We start from the raw sequence: 22,703 nt of genomic DNA, 5'->3' as shown, positions 1-22,703 counted from the left end.
CCCGTGTTCCGAGAATATAGAATATAATCGGAGTAATAAGTAAGGTAGATCCTTCTCACAAACTCATGCAAACGACTTAATTATGAATTAGGTCATATGTTATAGATATTTATAACCCACTTTTCTCAGACAGAAAAAACAAAAACCTACGTATACATATTCTTCTCTTCCTCCCATTCTCGTTTGTGCTATCTATTACCACTCTCCCGTTTCTCCCAATGATGAACATGCTTTGTTTTCACTCCAATCCAAAAGTTTTAAATTTACATGATTCTAAAAAACTCATCTCCAATAAACAAAAGTTTAGCGATTACGATGATGATCTCTACAAGTTTTATCATATTGAAGAGTCTCAAATTAGGGCAAACTCAAAAGGGTTTAAGGTAGATTTTCTAATGAGAAAAATTGTCGTAGATTGGTTGATACAAACACACTATAAACAAAAACTCATGCCAGAAACCCTCTATCTTTGTGTCAACATACTTGATCGATTTCTTTCCAAAATCGAGTTTGAAGTCACGACAATGGATAAACTAAAACTCATGGGTCTCTCCTCATTGTTGTTGGCTTCCAAGTATGAACAAAGAAGTGTGGTTGGTGTTTATGACATCGAAGGCATGGCTGATTACATTTATATGCCAAAAGAAATATGTCAAATGGAGAAGCTAATCCTACAAGAACTTGGTTGGATTTTAACGGTTCCAACACCTTATGTTTTTCTTATTAGAAACATAAGGACATGCCTTTTATCTGATGAAGATAAGATCATGGAGAAGATGGTGTTTTTCTTTTCTGAACTCAGCTTGACAAATCATTCTATTGTGTGCGACTATAAGCCTTCAATGATTGCTGCTTGTTCCGTGTATTGTGCAAGGTTTGTTGTTGAAAGGTATCCCTTTTGGAGCAATGATTTGAAGATGTGTACAGGGTACTCTGAGGACAAGTTATTGTCTTGTGCCAGTGTTATGATGGATTCGTGCATTCAAATTTGTAGAGATGGATACATGGAAGTTTTTAAGAAATTTTCAAGTTTATATCATCAATCTAGGGTTTCATGTATTGCTCAAGAATTTCTCGAAGTTTAAGAAATTCGTATCAATATGTGACATTTCATTGTCTGTCGAAAACTATATGTTCACATCTTTTTGATGTTTGTTTCATCATTTAATATAAAAAGTTAAGTACCAACTCTGCATACTTCTTTATTAAATTGCTTTAATCTTCTGTCTAAATTGTGTGGATTTCTTAATGCTGTTATGTTTTTGTTGTATTATGATGTGAATTTCAAGTTTTGAATTTTTTTTATAAACATCAAAAACTAATAACTAGCATGAATATATATTACAGTGATGAATAAATATTACAGTGATGCCTCCCAATTCAACTAAATTATCTGTTTATGGTTTACATATTTCTTTGTTTTTTATTCACAATTAAGCGAAATATAGAGTTATCACTAATAAGGACTGTGACTAAATTTACAAATACCATTTACCAAAAGAATAACTCAATAAATCAAACCTAATCACTCACTATCATCTCTAATGCACATTCCAATTTCCGACTAAGTTGAGGTGAGAAGAAAGAGACGCGTCAATATTACATTTGAAACTCCCTAACGATGATTTTCCACACAACATCAGTAGCATGTTGCATACTCTGATGTTGTCCAGTGCTTACCTGCTGTACCAGGTGCCATTCGTCCAGCAGGTGTATTTCACAAAGCTCCACTTGGTTTTCTGTTTCAATAGAGTCATTCCAGACTGTGTAGTTTTTCTGCTGCCACACCTTGCTATTGTCCAGATTCTGTAGGCGGTTAAAAATCACAGCATCAGAAGCAGTATCAGGCACTGCTGTAGTCTACTGCAAATCAGGCCAAAAATCCGACCCTCTGCCATGTCATCCAAAAAATAAGTGCAAGCTGTCCTAAACTGTCATTACAAAGAGGATGCACAGCATTGCAACTTCGATAGCAGTAGCTTGTTCTTGAGAGGGTCCACTTTACCCGCGTTTCCTTCCATCACCTACAACTTTGATAGCAGGTTATCATTATTTTTTCATACTTAAATTAACAATCTCTTTGTTTATTTGTTCTGACATTTACTTCATTTGCGAAATTTTCATTTGTTGAATCTTATCTTATAAATGTCTGTTCTTACAATATTTTCTTGCGACAGGATTCTTATGATTTTCATTTGTGTGTGTGTTGTTTATTGTTTTCAGAGAAAGTAGAGGCCTAAACTTCCCAGTTCCCACAGATCTTGTGCATTCTCCAAAGGCTTAATTAATGATGTGGTCCATTAAGTTAATTGTTGGTTACATTTTAGTCCCATAAGTTATTAACGTTACAATTTGGTCCCGTTAAGTCATCTTCCGTTAACCAAATAAATTCCCACCGTCAAAACCGTTAAGCCAATGTCTAAGGAGGATACACATTGCAAGTTGTCACTTCGCCGTTCACATGTGCCTATTTAACGTTTTGGCAAAAGACTGACGGTGAGGATTTATTTGGCTAACAGAAACTAACTTAAGTGACCAAATTGTAACGTTAATAACTTATGGGACCAAAATGTAACCAACAAATAACTCAAGGGACCAAATCATTAATTAAGCCTTCTCCAAATATAGTCAAGAAAGTTCAAGATGTGCTCCTTCATTTAGAAGACATTAATGTTAATGCAGTTATGTCAGCATCTTTATGAAAGTACTTTAATTCTTCCGTCTAAATTTTGCGGGATTTGTTAATATTAATGCAGTTATGTTTTTGTTGGATTACGTTGTTATGACCTGATTCTCATCCAGAGGAAGTATATCAGGATTAGTTTCTCCACTGAATTAAAGTATAGCAACATCAGTACAGTTAAGGTCACATCTATTGGCTTATGCACAATATATACACAATTTAATTCAACTAAATTTCCACCATGTGCTTCTGGTCCTTCCCCTTTGGTATCTATTTATGTGCTAATCACGTATTTATTTACATCTTAATTTATTTTAGTCAAAAGGCTTAGTACAATGCATAAGGTTTAAACTTTAAACTGATTTTTTTTTTTTTTTTTATCAAAATCCAAGAATTTGCACTTCTATTTGATCGAGGCATGTAATAGTCAGATGCGGAAAACATAGTTCTAAATTGCGGTCTGAAACTGCAAACTGCGAGTGAGTGCAACCGCAATATAAAGTTTTTAAAGGTCTCTGCAACAACATTGTATTTCATCAAAGCACAAAGAAAAAATTGCATTTCTTCAATAGAGCTTTATCTAGACCTCTTGATAAAGATTGTGATTCTATTGATGGGATCGATCCAACACGATAATAATGTCATGGTTGAGCGCAATTCAGTGAAACCAGAGATTTCTCAAAGTATCTTGTTGATGGATACTGCATCAGAGATCTGTGAAGAGCTTAAACAAGGTGATATTTTCGATACAGTGAAGCAAGTTGATTGCTCCATTTCCATTTATTACTGTACTATATTGAATTAGAGTATAAAACCAAGCAACATTAGGACAGTTTTAAGGTCATATATATTGGCTTAAACACAATAAAGGGGAAAATTCACAGTATGAAATTACCTGAAAACAAAGTATCCATCTGCATGCCTGCATACATAATTGAATTCAACCAAATCTCCATCACGAGATTCTGGTCCTTCCCCTTTAGTAACATCTGATTTCAAAACTAATGTGTCTCTATTTATGCGCTAACACATGTATTTCTTCACAGCTTGATTCAATGTAAAATTCACAAGGTTTAATTATTTTTTTTAAAATAACAAACCAAGTATCTGCACTTCTATTTGAAAAAAGAGGCATGTAATGATCAAATACTCCTAACTTTCTACTTGTGATGTGGAGAACAAAGTTCTAAATCGAGCAGCAAGTATGACCGCAAGTATATAGGTTGCAACGATATGGTACCACATTAATTGCAGCCGAATTGACCACATTTGCCCGTGTTTTGATGCAATATCAAAGTTTGCACCATAACTACAGCCACAATTTAAACACACGAGTTAACAATCATTTTGGTCATTGATTGTGTCTGACACTAGTCGTTGAACTAACCAAAATTACAAAAACGTTCTCAAATGTGTCTCTCGTTAGTCAGATTAATCATTGAATATATTTTTCATTAGTTAATTTGATCCTTGAATATGGTTTTTATTAATCAGTTTGGTCTATCGAATTGTTAATTGGACTAAAATGACCTTGTCTCACACGTTTAAGAACCAAAATGATTATTTAAACTTAAACACTCGCACGTTTAAAAAAACAAAATAACTATTTACAGTTAAACATGCATCAAACAGGAATGACTCTCATCCATCATATGAAATCTAAACTGTTTCTTTCATCAATTCATCCAACGTGCACAACATTTTATTATCGAGAAATGTAACATGAAAGTTTAGAAACTTTTTATTACCTTGAATTCTTACTCTATTGGGTAACTTCAAAGTCCTAGATGCTTCACATAAAAAATAACAAATCATATATCACAATAGAATGGACTTTTTCAATTCATTCATGTCCCTTGAGAAGAGAAATCTCTCCTATTCTATTCTATTACCGGCACACCTCAATTTATGAGGTGTACCGTAGAAGTCCCTACTAATAATGTTATTTCTCTGGAATTCAATTATTGGGTTCCTATCATATGCACCCCTTGAATAAGTAGCATCAAAGTTCTAAATATAAGCCAACTAAATTGATGTCAATTAGGTTTCCACTTCCTTTTCTATTTCTTTATTCATCAAATATGCTCCAGAATTTAACAAGTCAGCCCAATTAAAACATCTCCATATAATGTTGTAATCCGAGAATGAAACATAATCCCTTCCTAGTCGAAACAAGGAATCAATGAAAATGAGTATGACTATGAGTATGAAACAAAACAAAATCAATTTGCCTGATATGTGTATCAATATGATTGATGATAACAATGTCATTAACCCTCAACCCCCTGTCCTCACATCCACGTCTTCACCACTGAAATATTACCATTAGCATGAAGGTCAAAAAGACGCCAAAATCTAGCACATAAAAGTTTCCCTTTCAACCAGGGATCTTTCCAAAAGGAATTACTTTCACTGGTACTAATGAGACTCACCAGAAGGTCATGTGGAGCAATTTTATTTCTCGAAAATCATTCCAACCAAAAAGTTGAACAAGGCCCAATCCCACTAAAAGTTCTAGTTACATTACATAACCCTAAAAATCAAAAGAAAATTGTTGTTCCCACTTAATGGGAAGGCTAAGAAAATTGTTGGACCAAAATGACATGTAAAAGAAAATCAGATTTAACCTAATCGAGTTATGCTCCAACACTTCATTCCCTTGTTTTGACCGGTCGTGATTATATTCCAAAACATTTTGGAAGCAAGACTCTTCTCTCTTCTATCAAACATCTAAATATTCATATTGCAGCTTCTTTGATTTTGGTGGAGAAACAATCAACTCTATTCAACTGGCTGGCTTGGCTCTCTAATATCGAATCATTCACCCTCACTTTAGCTGCTCTTAGGGTACTTTATATTCATAACATCAATGCTGCTTTTTATATTGTAATTTTAAAATTTTACCAAGAATATGTATGTCTTGCAACTGATCCTAATACTTCTTGATTGCTTAGGTTCTTCTCCACTGCTTTCATTATAATTTATCTGAGGTTAAGTTCCCTTACTTACGTAACTTGAATTCGTTGAAATTAGTGGTGTACAACCCATAAGCGGCACCTACCAAAATGGTAGACTATTTGCTTCAAAACTCACCCTCGGAACAGGTTGGCTTCATCAAGAGGTAAAAGATGCATCCGACTACTTTTTAAAGATAGATATAGATTCTTTTGGTTTCATATTTTTTATTTTTGCAGCACTTCTCTGTTTCTATTTCCGATATAATAAACTTACTTTGAGTGGATAAATTACAAAACCCTTATTCCGAGAAACAAACGACTATTTTAAATGACGACTTATGTTCTGTTTTTTGTTTTACACTCTGTGCCTCTTATTATTTTGATAGATAGAATTTTATAACAGCTTGTTTGAGTTCATGCAATGCAAGGCCCATACAAGTTACTGGACTTGATTAACTTAACAGTGTGTGTTTTCAATTGAAACCAGTTCTATTCGAAGACCTACTGCATAGGTGAACACAGGTTGTTAGGTTGCAGAAAAAACATGGTGAAGGATACAAAAGTTTTTCAAAGAATATTGGAATCAAGATAGTGCGCAAAAAGTATCATGCATTATAACAAGAACACTTTTCCTTATTTCTTCTTGCTAGACTTACTTATTTAAGGTGTCATTTGATCCATGTAACCGATCCCACTTAGAGGGATTGTACTTGCTAGACTTATTTATTTTCTTGCTTCCTATTCTTTCGTTTATTTCGGGGGATACATAGAGTATGACTGTAGTGTCATGTGGGCTAGGTGGATTAGAAGGTCTCGTATATCTTAGAAACATATGTTCTTGTCATGCATTTGAGAATGACTGTGTGAAGAAGCCAATACCTTATAAATAGGAGCAAGTTCAACCACATGATGCAGATAGAAGTTTCATGGCTATTGATTCAACTATGTTTCATGTGTGCTATTCAACTGTTTTTTACTATTAATAACATTATTCTGTCATTTGCAATAGAAGTTTATGTGCATACCTGACATCATAGTTGATTTGTCCGAAACATTGTAATTGGTAAGGCGCCAAGATTTCGGAAACGGTACAATTTAATTTTTGCAAGATTATAACGGTTCACCGTGATACCAAATGTGCACTGCGTTATTTTTCTAGTTGCAGCCAAAATCTAAGGATGTATGCTGTTTTTACATATATAAATCCACATTCCTCAAACATTATCCAATTTCCATCCTATCTAACACAGCTCTGTTCTGATCACCCTTCTATTTCTTTATGAAAAAAATCATTGCTTCCCTCTATGGTCTTTAGAAGATCAAGACTATGTACTTCATCATATATAAAACAATGAAATCCAATTGACAGAAGAAAATAAAATCTAAACTAATTAAATTCAGATTGTTGTGGCACACTCAGAATTTTCAAGAGTTGAACTTCAAATACCAAAGGCTCTTGTGCATGAGAAAGAAGACTGCGTCGAGGGCCAAACTGCAATAAACACAAAAAGGTTTACAATATCAACTATAGTCGAATTGATAATCTGTCCCAAAAAAAAAGTCCTCATTACATAGCTGAAGTGGTTAATAATTAGCATTTACGTTTAGAAAACTTTGAACGTGTGACCTTTGTATTCAAGTGCAAGACTAACCTCTTCAGGTATTGGCTTCAAGTTCTCGTCTACATATCCTACTGAAGGTGGAATCAATGCCCTTCTCTTTCCTACAAGTGAGGCCAAGAGTAACCACAATGACATCAAAAGATACAATTTCCACACACAAAAAAAGTCATGACTAAATTATACAGGACTAGTTATATGTAGACCAGATTGTCATATACATGTATGCCAAAATTACATGAATCATTTCAAATATATATATAAGAAAATCATGAGAGGAAATACTGGTTTGTGAGGAAAATAATGACAGAATCATAGAACATACCACCAACTCTCATGCCAGTCAAGACCTGCTTTAACCCCAATATCATCTGTTTTAAGCAACAAATAAGAAACCTCATCAGAAAGGAATGGTAAACACATTTCAGAGTTCTCTGGATCCCACAAGTTGAAAGAAATAAACTAACCTGGTCCTCATCCAGAGGAAGTATAACAGGATTACTTTCTCCATTGAATTGGTCTACTGTACTATAGTGAATTAGAGTATGAAACCAAGCAACATTAGGACAGTTATTGACTTAAGCACAATACAAGGGGGGAAAATATTAAACAAGAAATTATTGAAATAGCAAGTCTGCAAATCCCCATTATTGATTGCAATATAAAGATAAGGGAAAATTCATATCATGAAATCACCTGAAAACAAAGTATCCATTTGCACGTCTGCATACACAATTGAATTCAACCAAATCGCCCCCGTGTGCTTCTGGTCCTTCCCCTTCAGTAACAACTAATTTGAAAACTAATATAAGTATCTATTTATGTGCTAACACATGTATTTATTCACAACTTAATTTTCATAAGGTTTAAACTTTAAATTGGGCTTAATCAAAAGCCAAGAATTTTCATTTCTATTTGATAGTCAGACGCTGCAAACTCATCATACTGTGACAGAATACTGTCATACAATATGATGCGGAGAACATAGTTCTGAATTGCGGTCTGAAACCGCAAACTGCAGGTGCGACCACAATATAAAAGCTTAAGAGATCACTGGAACAACATTGCAATCACAATTGCAACCAAATTGGCCACATATACTGCGTTTTGCTAGGATATCACTCACATATCAGGGTTCACCGCATAACCGTAACCACAATTTAAACTCACAATAAGGAAAAGAAGAATTTACGCCTTTGCGTCAAACACAAGTGACTCTCATCCAGTAAATGCAAGCTCAAAGTTCTTGCATCAATTTATCATATATATGCACAACATTTTATTTATCAAGAAATCTAACATGTAATTTTAAGAACTTTTTATTACCTTGAATTCTCACTCCACTGGCTAGCTTCAAAGTCCTAGATGCTTCACATAAAAATAATAAATCACATATCACAAATCACTGTGCAGTGGACTTTTTTAATTTACTAAATAAGAATAAATATAGATATAGATATAGATATATAGAATGAAAAAGAAGAAAGACAGACAAACCTTATGACTTCTGGTTCGTTCATGTCCATGATTGGTGCAGCCAAAGCAGGAGAACCATAACATAATATGTGGTTAATACCTATAAACCGAAGAATCAACCTTCTTGAACAATATTTTTTCGTTATTAACGTAGAAATTTTGTTGTTCGAGCTCTTTGCATCCTCAGTACACCTGGATTCATGAGAGTTTTAAGCAAAATTGTCAAGAGAAATGCTTCTCAAAAAGCATGATATTATTTTTAGGAAGGAAGTGAGATAAATGGATTGAAATGAATAATTAGAGGGGAAACAATTTATACCTTGGAGAAGCAGAGACTGAAGCAGTACATGGTGGAAGTGAGAGAAATGATAAAACTCCCATTCTCAATTTGGAAGGAAGTTCACAACTCAGGCTCAAACTGAGTAGAACATTATCTCTATCTAATATTCATCCATAAGTAATAATCATGTAAGCTTCTAATTTGATTTGGGACCACTTCTTGGTCCCAGGTAGTTGTTGTAACTGTTTTTTTAGAGGAAATATATAGGTGTTGTAATTAAACAATGGTGACAACTAGGGTACCCATGGAAGAATGGTGGGTAATTTACCTCAACCAATACACATTAGCCACATAAGCATATTTTTAAGTGGTATCATGAACTATCTTGACCCCACCAACAAATTGCTCATTTTCATTGGTTGGTGGGTAAATTACCCACCATTCTTCAAAGGTAATCTAGAAAAAACCTTAAAGAACAGCTTGTATTTTCAAGGTAAATTTCTTTTCATGAAAACATTAACCAATGCTCTCATGACATTTGTTAGAAACATGCTAAAATTACTATTAGACTCTAAACTACTACTTAATACTTATATTTGTTGAACAAGGACATGTAATTGATGTTCATGGTTGGAAAAATAATTAGTTAGTAGTATATTTTTTAATATTTTAAAAATGGAAAAATATTTCAAAAACATATCAAACATTTTTTTTCTAATAAAAATAAAATATCAACATTTGAAAACAATTATAAATATAACTTATATGAATTTTTATTGCTTATATACATTTATAAACTTTTATGATATGGTTTTGACCCTAGTTATAAAAATTTATGAATCTGTTTGTGGTGTCACTGAGATGTTTCGGACAATAGACACACATGCCATCATAAGTCTCAGGACTGCAAAGCGTGAAATTCTCTCATATTGGTCCTTGAATGTATCAAATTCACAAAAACATACTTAAATGTGTTTGTTGTTAATCATTTTGATCCGCAAATGTGTCTTTAGTTAGTTTTTTTCATCTTATTATGGGCCATCTCGTTTCTGACTAGTGTCTCGCTTTATTTTAGTTATCAAATGAATTATGTGGTGATTTTATATTTGGATCCATCTATGTCGATGCTCACTCGTGTTTGGTTGTGGGTTTTCTCCGTGTTGGTTCGTGGTTTAATTTATGTGGTTCGTTTTTGGGTTATTTTCAAGTTGGTTCTAATTGCACCAGTGTTCCACTTCTTGACCAATCGTTTTTATTTCAAGATCGGAAGTTAGTGTATAGTTTTTAAGTTTTTGGGATGATTAAGGTGTCTTCTCATAAGGTAAAGGGGTGCCTTAATGATTTGTTTATAGAGTCTGGTGGGCCGATCACTTTTGATTCGATATCGGGAATCAGTTTTTTGGCTTGTTTTGGTGTCTTCTCCGACATATTGTAGGCCATTTGCTTTTGATTCGAGATCAAGAGTCATTTTGTTGACTCAAGTTTTTGGACTTGTTTTAGTGTCTTCTCCGAGAGACCGAGAGTTGATTGGTGGTGGTATCCGAATAAGTGTTGGAATTAGGCTAAGTTGTGGTGATGAGAAGGTGAAGTGTTGTTGTTAATGGTTTCGGCAAGTGTGATGCTTTTTTAAGGGGCTTTGGTGTAAGTAGCAGGCGATCGAGGGATGTTTGGATTTTGTTTTTGTGAGGTTTTGACTCAAATTTTGATTTCAGCTAGTTTGTGGGGATTTAGCTTAATTTAGGTGTTGAATTGATTTCAAATGTTTGTTTTTATTATTGATTTGGTTTTCGTGTATGAATTAATTCGTGTTGTACAATAATTTGGTTATTAATAAATTTTGATATGCAAAAAATGAATAAATTATGAAAGATATATGAAATAGAGATGATCATTCCCAATTTCCCATTACAATTTTGGCCCAAGCATATTTACTTTTCCTAACCAAAATTAGGAGTCCATCACAAGGTAGAAGTAGAGAATCGACCCGAAGAGTTCTTTAATTTTATCTAGTTTCAAGGTGTTTGCTAAAAAGAGGATATTAACTATCGGTCTTTGCTTTCACATTATAAGTCATTTGAACTTTTTCTTTTCTTAAAATATCGAAGGTTTGCCCGGGAGGTAAGTATAATATGGTTAGGTTAGAGATTATTTTAGTGAATATTTTGAACTTGGGTTTTTACGGATCATTATTTTTAACTGGGTTAGCTAACCACTTTATTTCATCACGCCACTTCTTGAAAGCAACTCTGCACACGGGTACCTGTCTTGAAAGCAACTCTAAACACAAAACATGTGTTTGGAAATATCAACGGAAAAGCTACAAATTCTACAATTAGTAGCTTCATAAATTACATTGCCAAACAGTAAGCAACTAAGATAGAACATGATGTGATAAAAAGAAGGTCAAATACCTCTCTGGGTCCTTTAAGTTTCACGTTTGTTTCAGATAGGTCCTTTAAGTTTCTAAAGTTTTAGATATAGGTTCTTTAAGTTGCAAATTTGTTTCGGATATGTCATTTAAGTTTCTAAGGTTTCAGATAGGTCATTTCAGTTTCGAGTTTGATTTAGATATGTCCTTTAAGTTTCTAAGGTTTCAGATAGGTCCTTTAAGTTTCGAGTTTGTTTCAGGTAGGTTTTTTCTATCAAATCAACTTTGGCTTAACGGAGGTTGATAGAAAGGACCTATATGAAACAAACTCGAAACTTAAAGGACCTATCTGAAACCTTAGAAACTTAAAGGACCTATCCGAAATAAACTCCAAACTTAAAGGACTTATCTGAAACCTTAGAAACTTAAAGGACCCGGGAGATATTTGGCCTAAAAAAAAATGTCATCCTCACGGCGTAAAACACTTTTTCTTTGGTTGATGTAAAGGTTAATGAGATTTCTTTTACTCAATTACATAAGAAAAAGAGAGTTTAAGTTGAGATGACTTATGATACTTAAGAAATTTTAAATATAAAAAGTTTATAAGAATTTCTCTTAAGTGTTTGTGCGCTATATAATTTGATAAAGTAAGGGCACTTGTAAAATGATAGGAGCCTGGTTTTCTTTCTTTAAATGCTCAAGTATTTATATAGGAGAGATTGAGAGACCCGTTGTTGAAGAAGTGTCAGCGCATCAAATTAGTTTTTGAAAAGTTTGATTAGAGACATTAAGTTGTTGTCTCAAATGGATAATGTCGTTGAGTAGTCATTCAAAATTTATTTGCTTCTAATAGAATGATATATTACATTCTCGTTGTCCTTTAATTTTTTTTGTTTGTCGTTCCACGAGATCAGAAGAAAACAAAATATACTACTTTTAGTCTAAAAGCGACCTTTCTTTAAAAGACGACAAAACTAGTTAGAGTCATTGGATGCTAATGTGGTCTTGTGATGCATCTATCTTTCTGGTTAACCCTTTCTTCAAATCTTGTTTCAAATTTTAGTAGTTTTTCTTTTGCTTCAGATGCTATCATATACGTTCTGAGTCTTGATGTTTCAAAACCAAAAGAAAGAGTTAGAATTCTAAAAAAAAACAAATGAGTGACTAGATTGATTTTAGAACATAACACATACTCATCGCTAGAGAGGTAGTACTACACTTAGTGGTAAAGCTTCACATATTTTTGTGAAAGAGATTGAATATGTGGTTCAAATCTTAGATTTTGCAAAAGAAAAAGATAAAAGACTTGTAAAATATAATTTTAAAAACAGTTTATCTTTATATAAGATACTTTGGCTTGGTTGAAGTAATTTTTTTCAATATTACTTTTTTAAAGCCACGGATGTTTACAATTTTTTTTTGTGCTAAATATTATTTAAACATATTAAAAATATTATTTATAATAAATTTTATTAGAGTTTTTTATAGTATTTTTTATTTTAAAAAAAAAGTAATTTTGACTATGGGTCAGTCCTTTTAGCCCGTGGCTCATGTAGGGCCGTGCTCGAGTAGTTTTTTAAAAGCTCATATTTCAACATAGTTTTTTTATTAGGTCAATAAAGCTTAAAGTCCGTAAGGATCGGCCTTAAACAGGCCGAGTAATCTATTTTAAGAGCTCTATATCTACTGGATCGAGATTTCCTACCATCATTGATTGCATAAGGATTTAGATCTCAAACTTAAAATTTTGTTTGAGATCTGAACCTGGATGGAGAGAATTCAATTTCATATTAATCTATTGGCCTTTTGGCAAATTATCCTCCCGACAAAAAGTATAATACAAATCTAGCGAAAGATAAGAATATATTCTTTTCTCATTTTCTATTACAAAGAATAATGTTCTTTTCTAAATTTTCGGTTACATGTTATTCTTTTTTCCTCTGAAAAAAGCTCTAAGTTCGTATACTTTCTGTGTTATCACATTATATTCGATAATCACAAATGCATCAATTCAACGAATTAGACATAAACAGAACATTTGCACACGACAAATACATTTCTACAAGGAATCTAATTCAAACTCACTAGAACCATCTTTACTCTAGTAAGAATTCCACTATATATAAATGATGAAATTTTCTACTAATTCAAGTGCCTCTTAACACCTATAATAACTTCATAGCTACTTCAAAATATTTGAAAAAAATGATCAAAACATCACTTTTAGGGTTATTTTTGTTGATCTCCATCCTCAATTTTTTAGCTCATGAGATCACAGCCACACAACAAGTTGAAGGTTTTAGTACTTCAAAGCAACAAAGGGAGCCTAAATGTAATTGAGTTTTTTCTTTCCTAGTTTATTTTTTTTTCTTTCTAATTTTCCCTTATTTTGAATATTAATATTTATTTTTGTTGGGTCATGCAGACATGTATGGTATGATATTGGAATCAAACAAACCAACATCAAGCACTCAAAAAACAAATCTAGGATTGCATGTTGTTCAACATGCAAAGGTGTCAAAGAGAGCAAGGACAGTTTATGGAGGAGCTAATAACGTGAAGAGTCCACATAAGGGAAAAAATAGTGCAAGCACCAATTCAATCAAATCTTCATCTTTATTGATGGCTTCATTAAGCCTTCCAGCAATGATTCTGGTTGGTGGCTTCTTTTGATTCCAAGGCTTGAAGCTAGAGGCTTGCATGATTTGTCAAAATTATCCTTTTGATTTGTGGCATACACATACATATATAGTTGAATAGATAGATGTGTTGAGAATCAATATATAAGAGTCATTAATTAGTAATCTAAAATGATACTCCCTTAGTATCATAATATATGGATGTGTTTGATCATTTTTCACGAAATAAAAAAAGTATATGAACTAAATAAATTAATACTTTTAGAGAAATGATATTTGAACATCCATTTTATGATAATTTTTGTGACAACTTTCTCTCTCATACTCACATTATTTTTTACTTTATTTCTCTATTGCTTTGGTTTTCGTGCAAATACCTACTTTTTCTTTGTAAATTATGGTTGTCATAAAAGTTGTCAACCAAATGGATGTTCAAATAACACTCCTCATACTTTTACTACGTTATATTTATCAAGTATTGATTTATATTTTTTTTTACAGGCCAAAAGCAAAATGACATAGAAAATGATAGTGTCCAACTAAATTGATACCATACTCTAATCTATTGTCAATCTATTGTCAATTGTCATATATATTATTAAAAAAAGAAAAATTACAAAATAAAACTGGGGGACATAAAACCCTGACCCAGTCAACAACCCTAACGGACAAAACTAAACAAAAAAATAAATATCCACAAAGTGAATTCAATCCTAAACAGTTATAACAATTAAGCACGGGTCTAAGGTTTGGCGAGTGAATCAATCACCAACACGAAATCGAATTACTTACCATCAACTTCCTGCAACAACTACTGCAAGCATTGACGACTCTTTTGAGTCCAAACAGTCTCATATGACCCTAAAAGTATTGATTTATATATCATTACTATAAATGCAAAATAAAAAGTATTAAATTGAGAGTGGTGTAAGCCGTCTTAACTAGATAGTACAATTGAAAAGAAAAAAAAATACTACCTCCATTTCAAAATATATGTTGCAATTTTTTGCAACGTGTATTATTCACATAACTTACTTTAATCATATTTTTTAACATACACATGCTAAATAAAAGGATGTGAAACTTGTTTTGCAACGTGTTGGTGAGAATTGGAGGAAAGCCGAACAAAATCTCTTGATTCAAACCAAACGCTTCCTTAGAGAAAATATGTAAAACAGCAAATTGGTAGTTTATTAGCTTATTTTAATTAGTAGTTTTATTTTACATCAGTTTATTATTTTACCTCTAATTGTTGTATTTAAGCTTGCTTTTGTGGCTCATGAAATCAATCAATGATTTCAACAAATTATCTTCTTCCTTCTAAAGCTCTTACTCTCATATATTCATCAACTAATTTTTCCTTTATATTCCTGTTACAAAAAAAAGTTTCCTTTATATCGAATTCTATTCTAAATAATTAGAATCCCTACACTTGAGACTTAGATTTTATCAGTTCATCCCTCGAATCTATTTTCCCGTCTCAAAATATGTCATTTTCATCTTGCCTTTTCTAAGTTAACGCTGACATGATGTTGTGAACTCAATGTTTTAAGAACCGAACCTTGCATCAAAATGGTAAGACCTCATAATTCGACCCCTTAACCACTCAAACTGGAACAAAATCGTGATTAAACTTTCAAAATTAAGGAACCATAGTAAAGACAGGTTCAAGGCTCAGCTGGTTGAACTGTATTTTGGTTAATTTTTAAGGCATTGTGAATCGCCACTTTGGCAAATTATACTTGTAATCCGATCGACAGATTATATATGAACTAAGTCGGAATGATTGCATGAAACCGCGGCAAATGAATCCTCCAAACAAAATACCATACTCAAATATACAACCAATTCAATGTAAGCAAATCAACAAACTATATATTTTTTTTTTAAAAAAGGGAAAAAAAGAAGGAAGGAGAAGTAACTCTACAGCACAAGGCAAAAAAACCAAATGTGAAAATTTATCAAGAAAATACTTGCCCTTCAAGTATCGTCTACTTGCGAATGGAATACAAAGCTTGGGAATGTTGTGGTGATGTCCCTGCCCAAACACATGAAAATCAATATAAGAAAAGGGCTAGTCAAAGACTGAAAAAAAGAAGATAAAAGATGTTGGAAGTTCACTTAACAAATATTCTAAAGTTCACTCTTCCCACAAAAACTTATTAAAAAATTATGGATTGAAAAATTACTTGAGATATTGAAGGGTCATGTTCTTCAAAAGTGACGGATGCCGCAAAACAAGGTTTCTCCACTCCTCCTTGTCAATCTTGCCATCATGCTTTGTATCTGCTTCCTCAAACGTCTGCAAGTAATCCAAAATTTAATGTTAAACTATTCCAGGTGAGTTTTCAATAAAGAGACTGAAACTCTTGTATGCAATTAGAAGTGCAAGTGACAAAAGAACAGTGTAGCACCTTGTCGATTATACTTTCTATAACATCGTCTGATAGATTCATACCAGACTCCGCAAGTGTAGCAACCACCATCTGTTTCACCTGTATAAAAAGACAGACAAAAATCAGGCTCGTCTCGAACGAGAGCCAAAAATAATAGAATTGGATTTTTAAGAAGATGAATTACCTCTTGCCTTTCAATAAAACCTTGCTGCTTGAGATCATATAGTTGAAAGGAAACTGAAATATGAAATTGCAATGGTTTAGTTCTCATTTATTTAAAGAGACGGATGATGTGTATAATAAATTAAAGAAGAGTTTAATGGTGATGCACTGTCACTCTTGACGTCCAATGAAATCTCATGATATTGCCACATAATCTCATTTTGTAACTGCAATTTAAAAATTACCGCATAGTGCTGGATTCTGATTGGATGCCAGTGCAAAACTAGTTTACACTGACGGCGCATATCCCCTTTTCTCATTAAAGAATTTACTCTAAATGTGCTTTCTTAAAATTTAGAAGCTGAATTACTGAGAATTCAGCCTAAAATAATAAAAGAAAAATATACAACATACATTCAATCTTATCATCAATAGGGGCATTTGGATGGAAAACGGATAGGGCACGAGCGAACTCTTCAAAACCTAGTATCCCATTGTGCTTTGTATCAAATAAATCAAATACCTAATAGAGTTAGAGAAAAGCTCGAGTGAGATACCAACCACATGGAATAATAAGAATCGGTCATTAAACATAACAAAGGAACAAAAAATTAAGTAGAAACGATAATTAATCCGGTCCGGAAAGTGATTTTTCTTGAAAATATGTGTGTAAGGGAACATGTGATAAACAAAACATATGAACAGGATAGTAAGCACTGTATATTAAGGAAATGCTGTAGCCAGTGTTGTCAAATAGCGGCTATAGTGAAACGGAATTTTAACAAACTGCTACTATTCCGCGATACACGATTTACTACAAGATGTTATCAAATAGCAGCTATAACAGTGCTATAGGGAATTTGAACAAGCCACTACTTTCTGCGATCTGCAATTGACAAAACTGATTGTAGCACCTTAATTTACATGGTGAAACTACACTAATTTTTCCGGTACACTAACTAACTTGAAATCCTATTATATGATGTTATCTAACTTCTTAGTTACACCTACAAACATTTACCAGAGGTACAAAGTTGAACAAAATTTTCTTGATTCTCATGTTCAATGAACTATTCAATTTATGTTGTCCACACCATATACCAGTGTGCAAAGTAAATTTAACGCTTTCTTGGATTTCCCATAAAATAGAAAAGAAAACATTGTGATAAAAATATCTTCAGCAAGTATAAATCAAAATAAGAACTAACATAATAGCCCGGAGATAAACATATTTGCACAAAACAGATAGAATAGAAGGGAAAGCAGTACCCGATCAGCAAACAAACTTTCTTTTTTATTCGTCTTGAACAATGCCAATTGAAACTCTTCCTGCAAGATGAGCACTAAAATTGAATATAACATCGGATAGATTTTTTAAAACTAAAACCTTTTCAAAGAAGGAAAACAATAAAATAAAAAGAAAAATTGTCATATCATATAAGTATAGACAATGCATACAACTTCAACATAATATGCCAAACCAAACAAAAGTTGTTCAATGACAAAAGAGGACAAACCTTGTTAATCAACCCATCATCAATTACAGCACTGCTGATCTTTTTGAAGAGCTCATACAGTGCTTCTATTTCACTAACACTGACTGCATACATATTCAAAATAAACAGTCATCTTTAGTACAAATATTACATACTCATTTCCAAACCAATAGTGTGAAAGATGATAGAATCAGCAAACAAAGAGATAATCACATGTTCTATGCCGTTTCTTTTTTGTTCTAGTTCATCAACGTTAATTACTTTACCTTAAAATTCAACGGAATATTGCATGATACAGTATTTCAGAAGCAAGTATTCTCAAATCTCAATCATCAGACACTTCACAGATGTTGGCATATTAAAATTCTTTTGTTATCTAGTTTTGCAAATAGTATCAAGTAATGAATCAATAGAATAAAGTAGCATTAACAGCGTACACACTGTCTCCCTTGCAAGAAGTTCAGGATCTTCAAGGCCTCTTGACTGGTTATTTATATCAATGTCACAACAACGCAATACAGAAGCAAGTAGAGACTTGAATCCCTCTAAGCACTGCAACATGGTATCTCTTGCAAATCAGAATTCTCCATAACTGTTCCATGAATAAATCAGTTAGATATTCCCATGTAGTTCATTTATCATTAAGTCATCGTAAGATGGCACTTGAGTGCAAACCTTTTAACCATTTCCAATTTCAGGTGACAATCCCAAATAGCACGATCTGTGAAATTTAAAAAATAAAATCAGAACAAAATTGGAATACATATCTGCCAGTCAGACCATCACATTCTGATATCAGCAGAAAGTACACAAATTGAAAACACAACTGCATAACAAGTTCCATATTTTAACCATGAAATTGTTACATCATACTAAAAGTATCAGCATTCAAAAGCCATGAATTGTACATTGCTCATTTCCTTTCTCTGCGAAAAACATAACATTGTGAGCATAAATTTGTACTCAATGAACCCCCAAACTATTTATACACGTCTATCAACACTCCTTATATTAATTCAGGATGTTTGGTTGTCGTAGTTTTGCCACACGGAACCTTCATATATTCAAGGAATTGACTGATAAGGAACTCCATAAACAACCATACACAAAAACAGCGGCAACTAGAATCAAGGCTTATATTTAAATTAGTGGAAAGGGATGGAATGAAATTATAATAGGTTATGTAATTTGGATTGTTTGAAAGGAATAAAAATAAAAATAAACTATAGAATAATAATTTTGCTATATTCCACTCCATTTCAATCCATAATAAATTCCAAAACACGGGGCAATGCTATGTTATCACATCAAAATTCAAATTCTTGATAAATACTCAATCCTATAAACCACAACAATCACAACTCTCATCATGAACCACGCCACTATAATAGCTGATAGACATGGATCCATAACGCAACACCAAATTCAAAATTCAATATCCACAATCCAAAATGATTCAAAATTCAAGATAATCCACTTTTCACATACCCCTTAACTCATACATAAAGAATTCACCGATCTATATAAACAAGCAAAAAATCAACATGTAGAAAAACAAAAAAGAAAGGAAATTTAGAGAAAAATAAAGAACACCGCATCAAAAAACATGATAAAAACATGCACAGAAGTATGATCAATGATTAATGAGCAATAAGGTGAAGTGGGTAGGGATAAAAATCAAACCTTGATGGAGGTAGAGATGATATGAGCAGAAAACAGAGAAGTATAAAGTGGTGGAAATGGAGTTTTGGATGGTTGGGATTTTGAAGGTTCACAGCAGAGGAAGTGCAGGGGAGGGTGATGAGAATGAGACTGTGGTATGGTCGATGACAGGTAGAGTACAAAGAGTACAACCCACACATAACTTTCACCTCAATTATAGGGTGGCCATCAAGTTATTTTTCAGCATTTGATCAATAAATGTGCCTCTAAATTAAATGAGATATCATGTAATTTATTGTTTGTAAAAAAATAAATGTAATTTATTGATTCAATTGTGTAAGAAAGATTTGGTGTATTTATGATGCCAAATCATTTTACTTATGTTTTGTCAAGTAAAACTTACGTGTAAATGATACTCCCTCCGTCTTAAATTGTATGACGTTTTGGGCATTTCACGTATATTAAGAAATGTAATTAATATTGTGTGGGAAAGAGATATTATGAGTTGTTTTAAAAAATTATCCTCAATAAATGATATGAGAAAGATAAATGAAGGAATTGAAAGAAGAGAGAGTAATAAATAGTTAAGGATATAATAGGAAAAGTAACATTAATTTTTCATTGGTATTGTAAAGCGACATATAATTTCGGACAAATATTTTTTCTAAAGTGACATACAATTTGGGACGGAGGGAGTAAGTGATATTTAAATAACTAAAATGACGACAATTTTTAGGACATTGTATATAAACATATAAAGTGAGTGTGAATTGTTTGGGTAGAATGGTAAAAAAAAACAATAGGAACATGGCTAAGCATGGGGCATCAAGCATTAACAAAGTCTGAGTAACTCATACGGAGGAACTTGCCAAAATATCACATATAACCTAGAAGAACATATGAATTTCGCTGAGAAATTCGAGCAACACTTTCCCTCTCAAAGCACATCTCGGTAAAGACATGTTATGAAGGTGCTCCTTCTGACTAAAAAATTTCACCTACAAAGAAACATATACAAGCATGTGTGAGTGATTTAGATGTTGAAGAATATGGAGTTGTGAAGAATTTATCTTGCAAATAACCTGTTGAATAGAGTCGTTGCTAAACAACATTGTGCATCTCTCTGCTTCCTTTTATCGTACTTGTGGGCTCTAATTGAAACCCATAAGCTTATCACGAAAGGATGTAGTTGGTGTTGATGACTTAGAAATATTAGAAGGTTTTCTTAACACACACACATCTTCCTTTTATCATACTTGAGGCTCTGATTGGACCCATAAGTTTATCACAAAAGGACGTAGTTGGTGTTGATGACATAGAAATATGAGAAGGTTTCTTAACACACACAAGTGTTTTTTATAGAGGTGTTCAAATTCAAGTCAAAACTGCATATTGATAAAAAAAAAATTGAAATCACACAAAATCAAATATATCAAAACGATCAAACAACATAAGTATATTTTAATCCTTAATTTTTATTACATTTAGATTAGATAAATTTTGATAATTGATCCAAACTCCATCGTGAACACACTCAATTCTTTAAAGAAATGCATGTAAAATAAAATGTTGAGTTGAGTCTCCCCCTATAAAATAAATGAAATTGACTTTACCACAAACTAAATATTTTTTGAGTTATGCTAACTTGCGCCCTTAGATACATGTGAGCTTAGCTTAATTGATAGGAATAATGCATAATATATATAATGTCTGAGGTTTGAATCTCGGACACCACAAAAAAAAATATTGTGCCCTTAGAGTACATATTAAAGATTTCATAAATAGTACCGTGAAAAAAGATTTCATAAATAGTAGATATTTATTATAAAACATTAATTTTCATCATCTACAAAAATAAATTATAACAAATTCCACTTTGAACTCTTAGGGTGTGTTTGGTTGTGAGAAGAGAGAAATAGGTGAGAAAGAGTATGTGAAGAGAGAAATATAGTAGATTTGATGGATTGTTTGGTATAAGAGAAATAGAAGAGAAAGAGATGCTACAATTTTTTAAAAAGACAAAAATATCCTTTAATAAAAACATGTAATTTATGACGTTTGCGTTGAATCCACTATTACAATAGTTTTGTCACTACCAGAAAAAATAGTTTTATATATATTTTTGACGTAATGATTTTGTATCTTGTAAGTTGTATACATTAACTCACTTATTTTTTCGTAAAAAAAAATAGTAACTTATTTTTGTCTCAATAAAAATGTTACGGTATGTTGGATTCATCATGTGTTGATATTTCTTTCTTATTATTTTCATACGGTAATATCATGTGCTGGCATAATTAGTTAAAAAAAAAAAAAAAAACTAAACAAATGGAAGAGGAGAAAACAAAGGGTAATTTTGGAAGATACAGAATAAACAAGTCTTTCTTCTCTCTTTCTCTTCAGTTTTGTGAAGACTCCAAAAAGAAATGGTTTCCACGTCTGTGTGTCTCTCTTCTCTAATTCTTTGCTGAACCAAACTAAGAAATACAACATTTCTCTTGTATCTCTCTCACCTACTTCTCTCTCATAAATCACCTCTACCAAACACAGTGTTCGTGTTAATGATGTGCGTGCCAGCACATGTTAGTATTTCCTATATTTTTTAAGGGTTTTATAGAAACTTTGTATTAGAACTTGTACATTCAATATTAAATACTACCTCCGTCCCTAATTATAAGACCCTTTTGAGAATTTTTTTTGTCCCGTTTTATAAGACCCGTTTTCTATTTTCAACTATATTAATTATTTCTTTACATACATGCCCCTATTTATACATATTTTTCTTCAATCAGCAATAAATAAAATGTTGAAAACATAGGCCAACCTTCTTTCTTAAAGGATAAAATTGTAAAAACAATAGTAATTACAAACATATTTAACACAAATATCCACTATCTTAATTCCCATTATTTTTTCAAAGGAGTCTTATAATTAGGGACGGAGGTAATATAAATTTTTTGAATAA

The 22,703-nt window shown here is 32.5% G+C and overlaps 4 protein-coding genes across 5 annotated transcripts; 2 read left to right on the top strand and 2 right to left on the bottom strand.

Moving 5' to 3' along the window:
• The first annotated feature begins 524 nt into the window (after positions 1 to 524).
• Positions 525 to 1,085, top strand: LOC11438678 (cyclin-B1-4). The gene has a single exon (XM_003600354.2). The coding sequence runs from the start codon at positions 525 to 527 to the stop codon at positions 1,083 to 1,085; it is 561 nt and encodes a 186-aa protein (XP_003600402.2).
• A 5,632-nt stretch (positions 1,086 to 6,717) lies between these two features.
• Positions 6,718 to 9,216, bottom strand: LOC11440145 (peptidyl-prolyl cis-trans isomerase FKBP16-1, chloroplastic). The gene is made up of 8 exons (XM_003600351.4): positions 9,055 to 9,216; positions 8,757 to 8,927; positions 8,586 to 8,620; positions 7,956 to 8,049; positions 7,727 to 7,787; positions 7,585 to 7,630; positions 7,293 to 7,363; positions 6,718 to 7,132 (listed from the first exon to the last, which is right to left on the bottom strand). Exons 1-8 carry the CDS (start codon positions 9,114 to 9,116, stop codon positions 7,028 to 7,030), a joined length of 645 nt encoding a protein of 214 aa, XP_003600399.2. The 5' UTR covers positions 9,117 to 9,216; the 3' UTR covers positions 6,718 to 7,027.
• Positions 9,217 to 13,494: 4,278 nt separating this feature from the next.
• LOC11443175 (uncharacterized) lies at positions 13,495 to 14,292 on the top strand. Its single transcript, XM_003600350.4, has 2 exons — positions 13,495 to 13,715; positions 13,809 to 14,292. The coding sequence occupies exons 1-2, from the start codon at positions 13,589 to 13,591 to the stop codon at positions 14,054 to 14,056; spliced, it is 375 nt and encodes a 124-aa protein (XP_003600398.1). The 5' UTR covers positions 13,495 to 13,588; the 3' UTR covers positions 14,057 to 14,292.
• A 1,523-nt stretch (positions 14,293 to 15,815) lies between these two features.
• On the bottom strand, positions 15,816 to 19,944 carry LOC11443557 (calcineurin B-like protein 3). 2 transcript variants are annotated; one of them, XM_024777598.2, is made up of 10 exons: positions 19,760 to 19,943; positions 18,752 to 18,797; positions 18,514 to 18,668; positions 18,098 to 18,180; positions 17,850 to 17,909; positions 16,995 to 17,103; positions 16,603 to 16,655; positions 16,437 to 16,517; positions 16,212 to 16,324; positions 15,816 to 16,060 (listed from the first exon to the last, which is right to left on the bottom strand). In XM_024777598.2, exons 3-10 carry the CDS (start codon positions 18,635 to 18,637, stop codon positions 16,003 to 16,005), a joined length of 681 nt encoding a protein of 226 aa, XP_024633366.1. In that variant the 5' UTR covers positions 18,638 to 18,668; positions 18,752 to 18,797; positions 19,760 to 19,943; the 3' UTR covers positions 15,816 to 16,002. The 2 variants fall into 2 exon arrangements, with proteins under 2 accessions (XP_024633366.1, XP_039687196.1); XM_039831262.1 differs by lacking the exon at positions 18,752 to 18,797 and having other exon boundaries at positions 19,760 to 19,944.
• Between the last annotated feature and the right edge of the window lie 2,759 nt (positions 19,945 to 22,703).

This window comes from Medicago truncatula, chromosome 3 (genome assembly GCF_003473485.1).
Source record: "Medicago truncatula cultivar Jemalong A17 chromosome 3, MtrunA17r5.0-ANR, whole genome shotgun sequence".
NCBI classification, from domain to species: domain Eukaryota; kingdom Viridiplantae; phylum Streptophyta; class Magnoliopsida; order Fabales; family Fabaceae; genus Medicago; species Medicago truncatula.
Note: the sequence above shows the minus strand (reverse complement) of the source record. Positions and strands in the feature narration are given on the sequence as shown.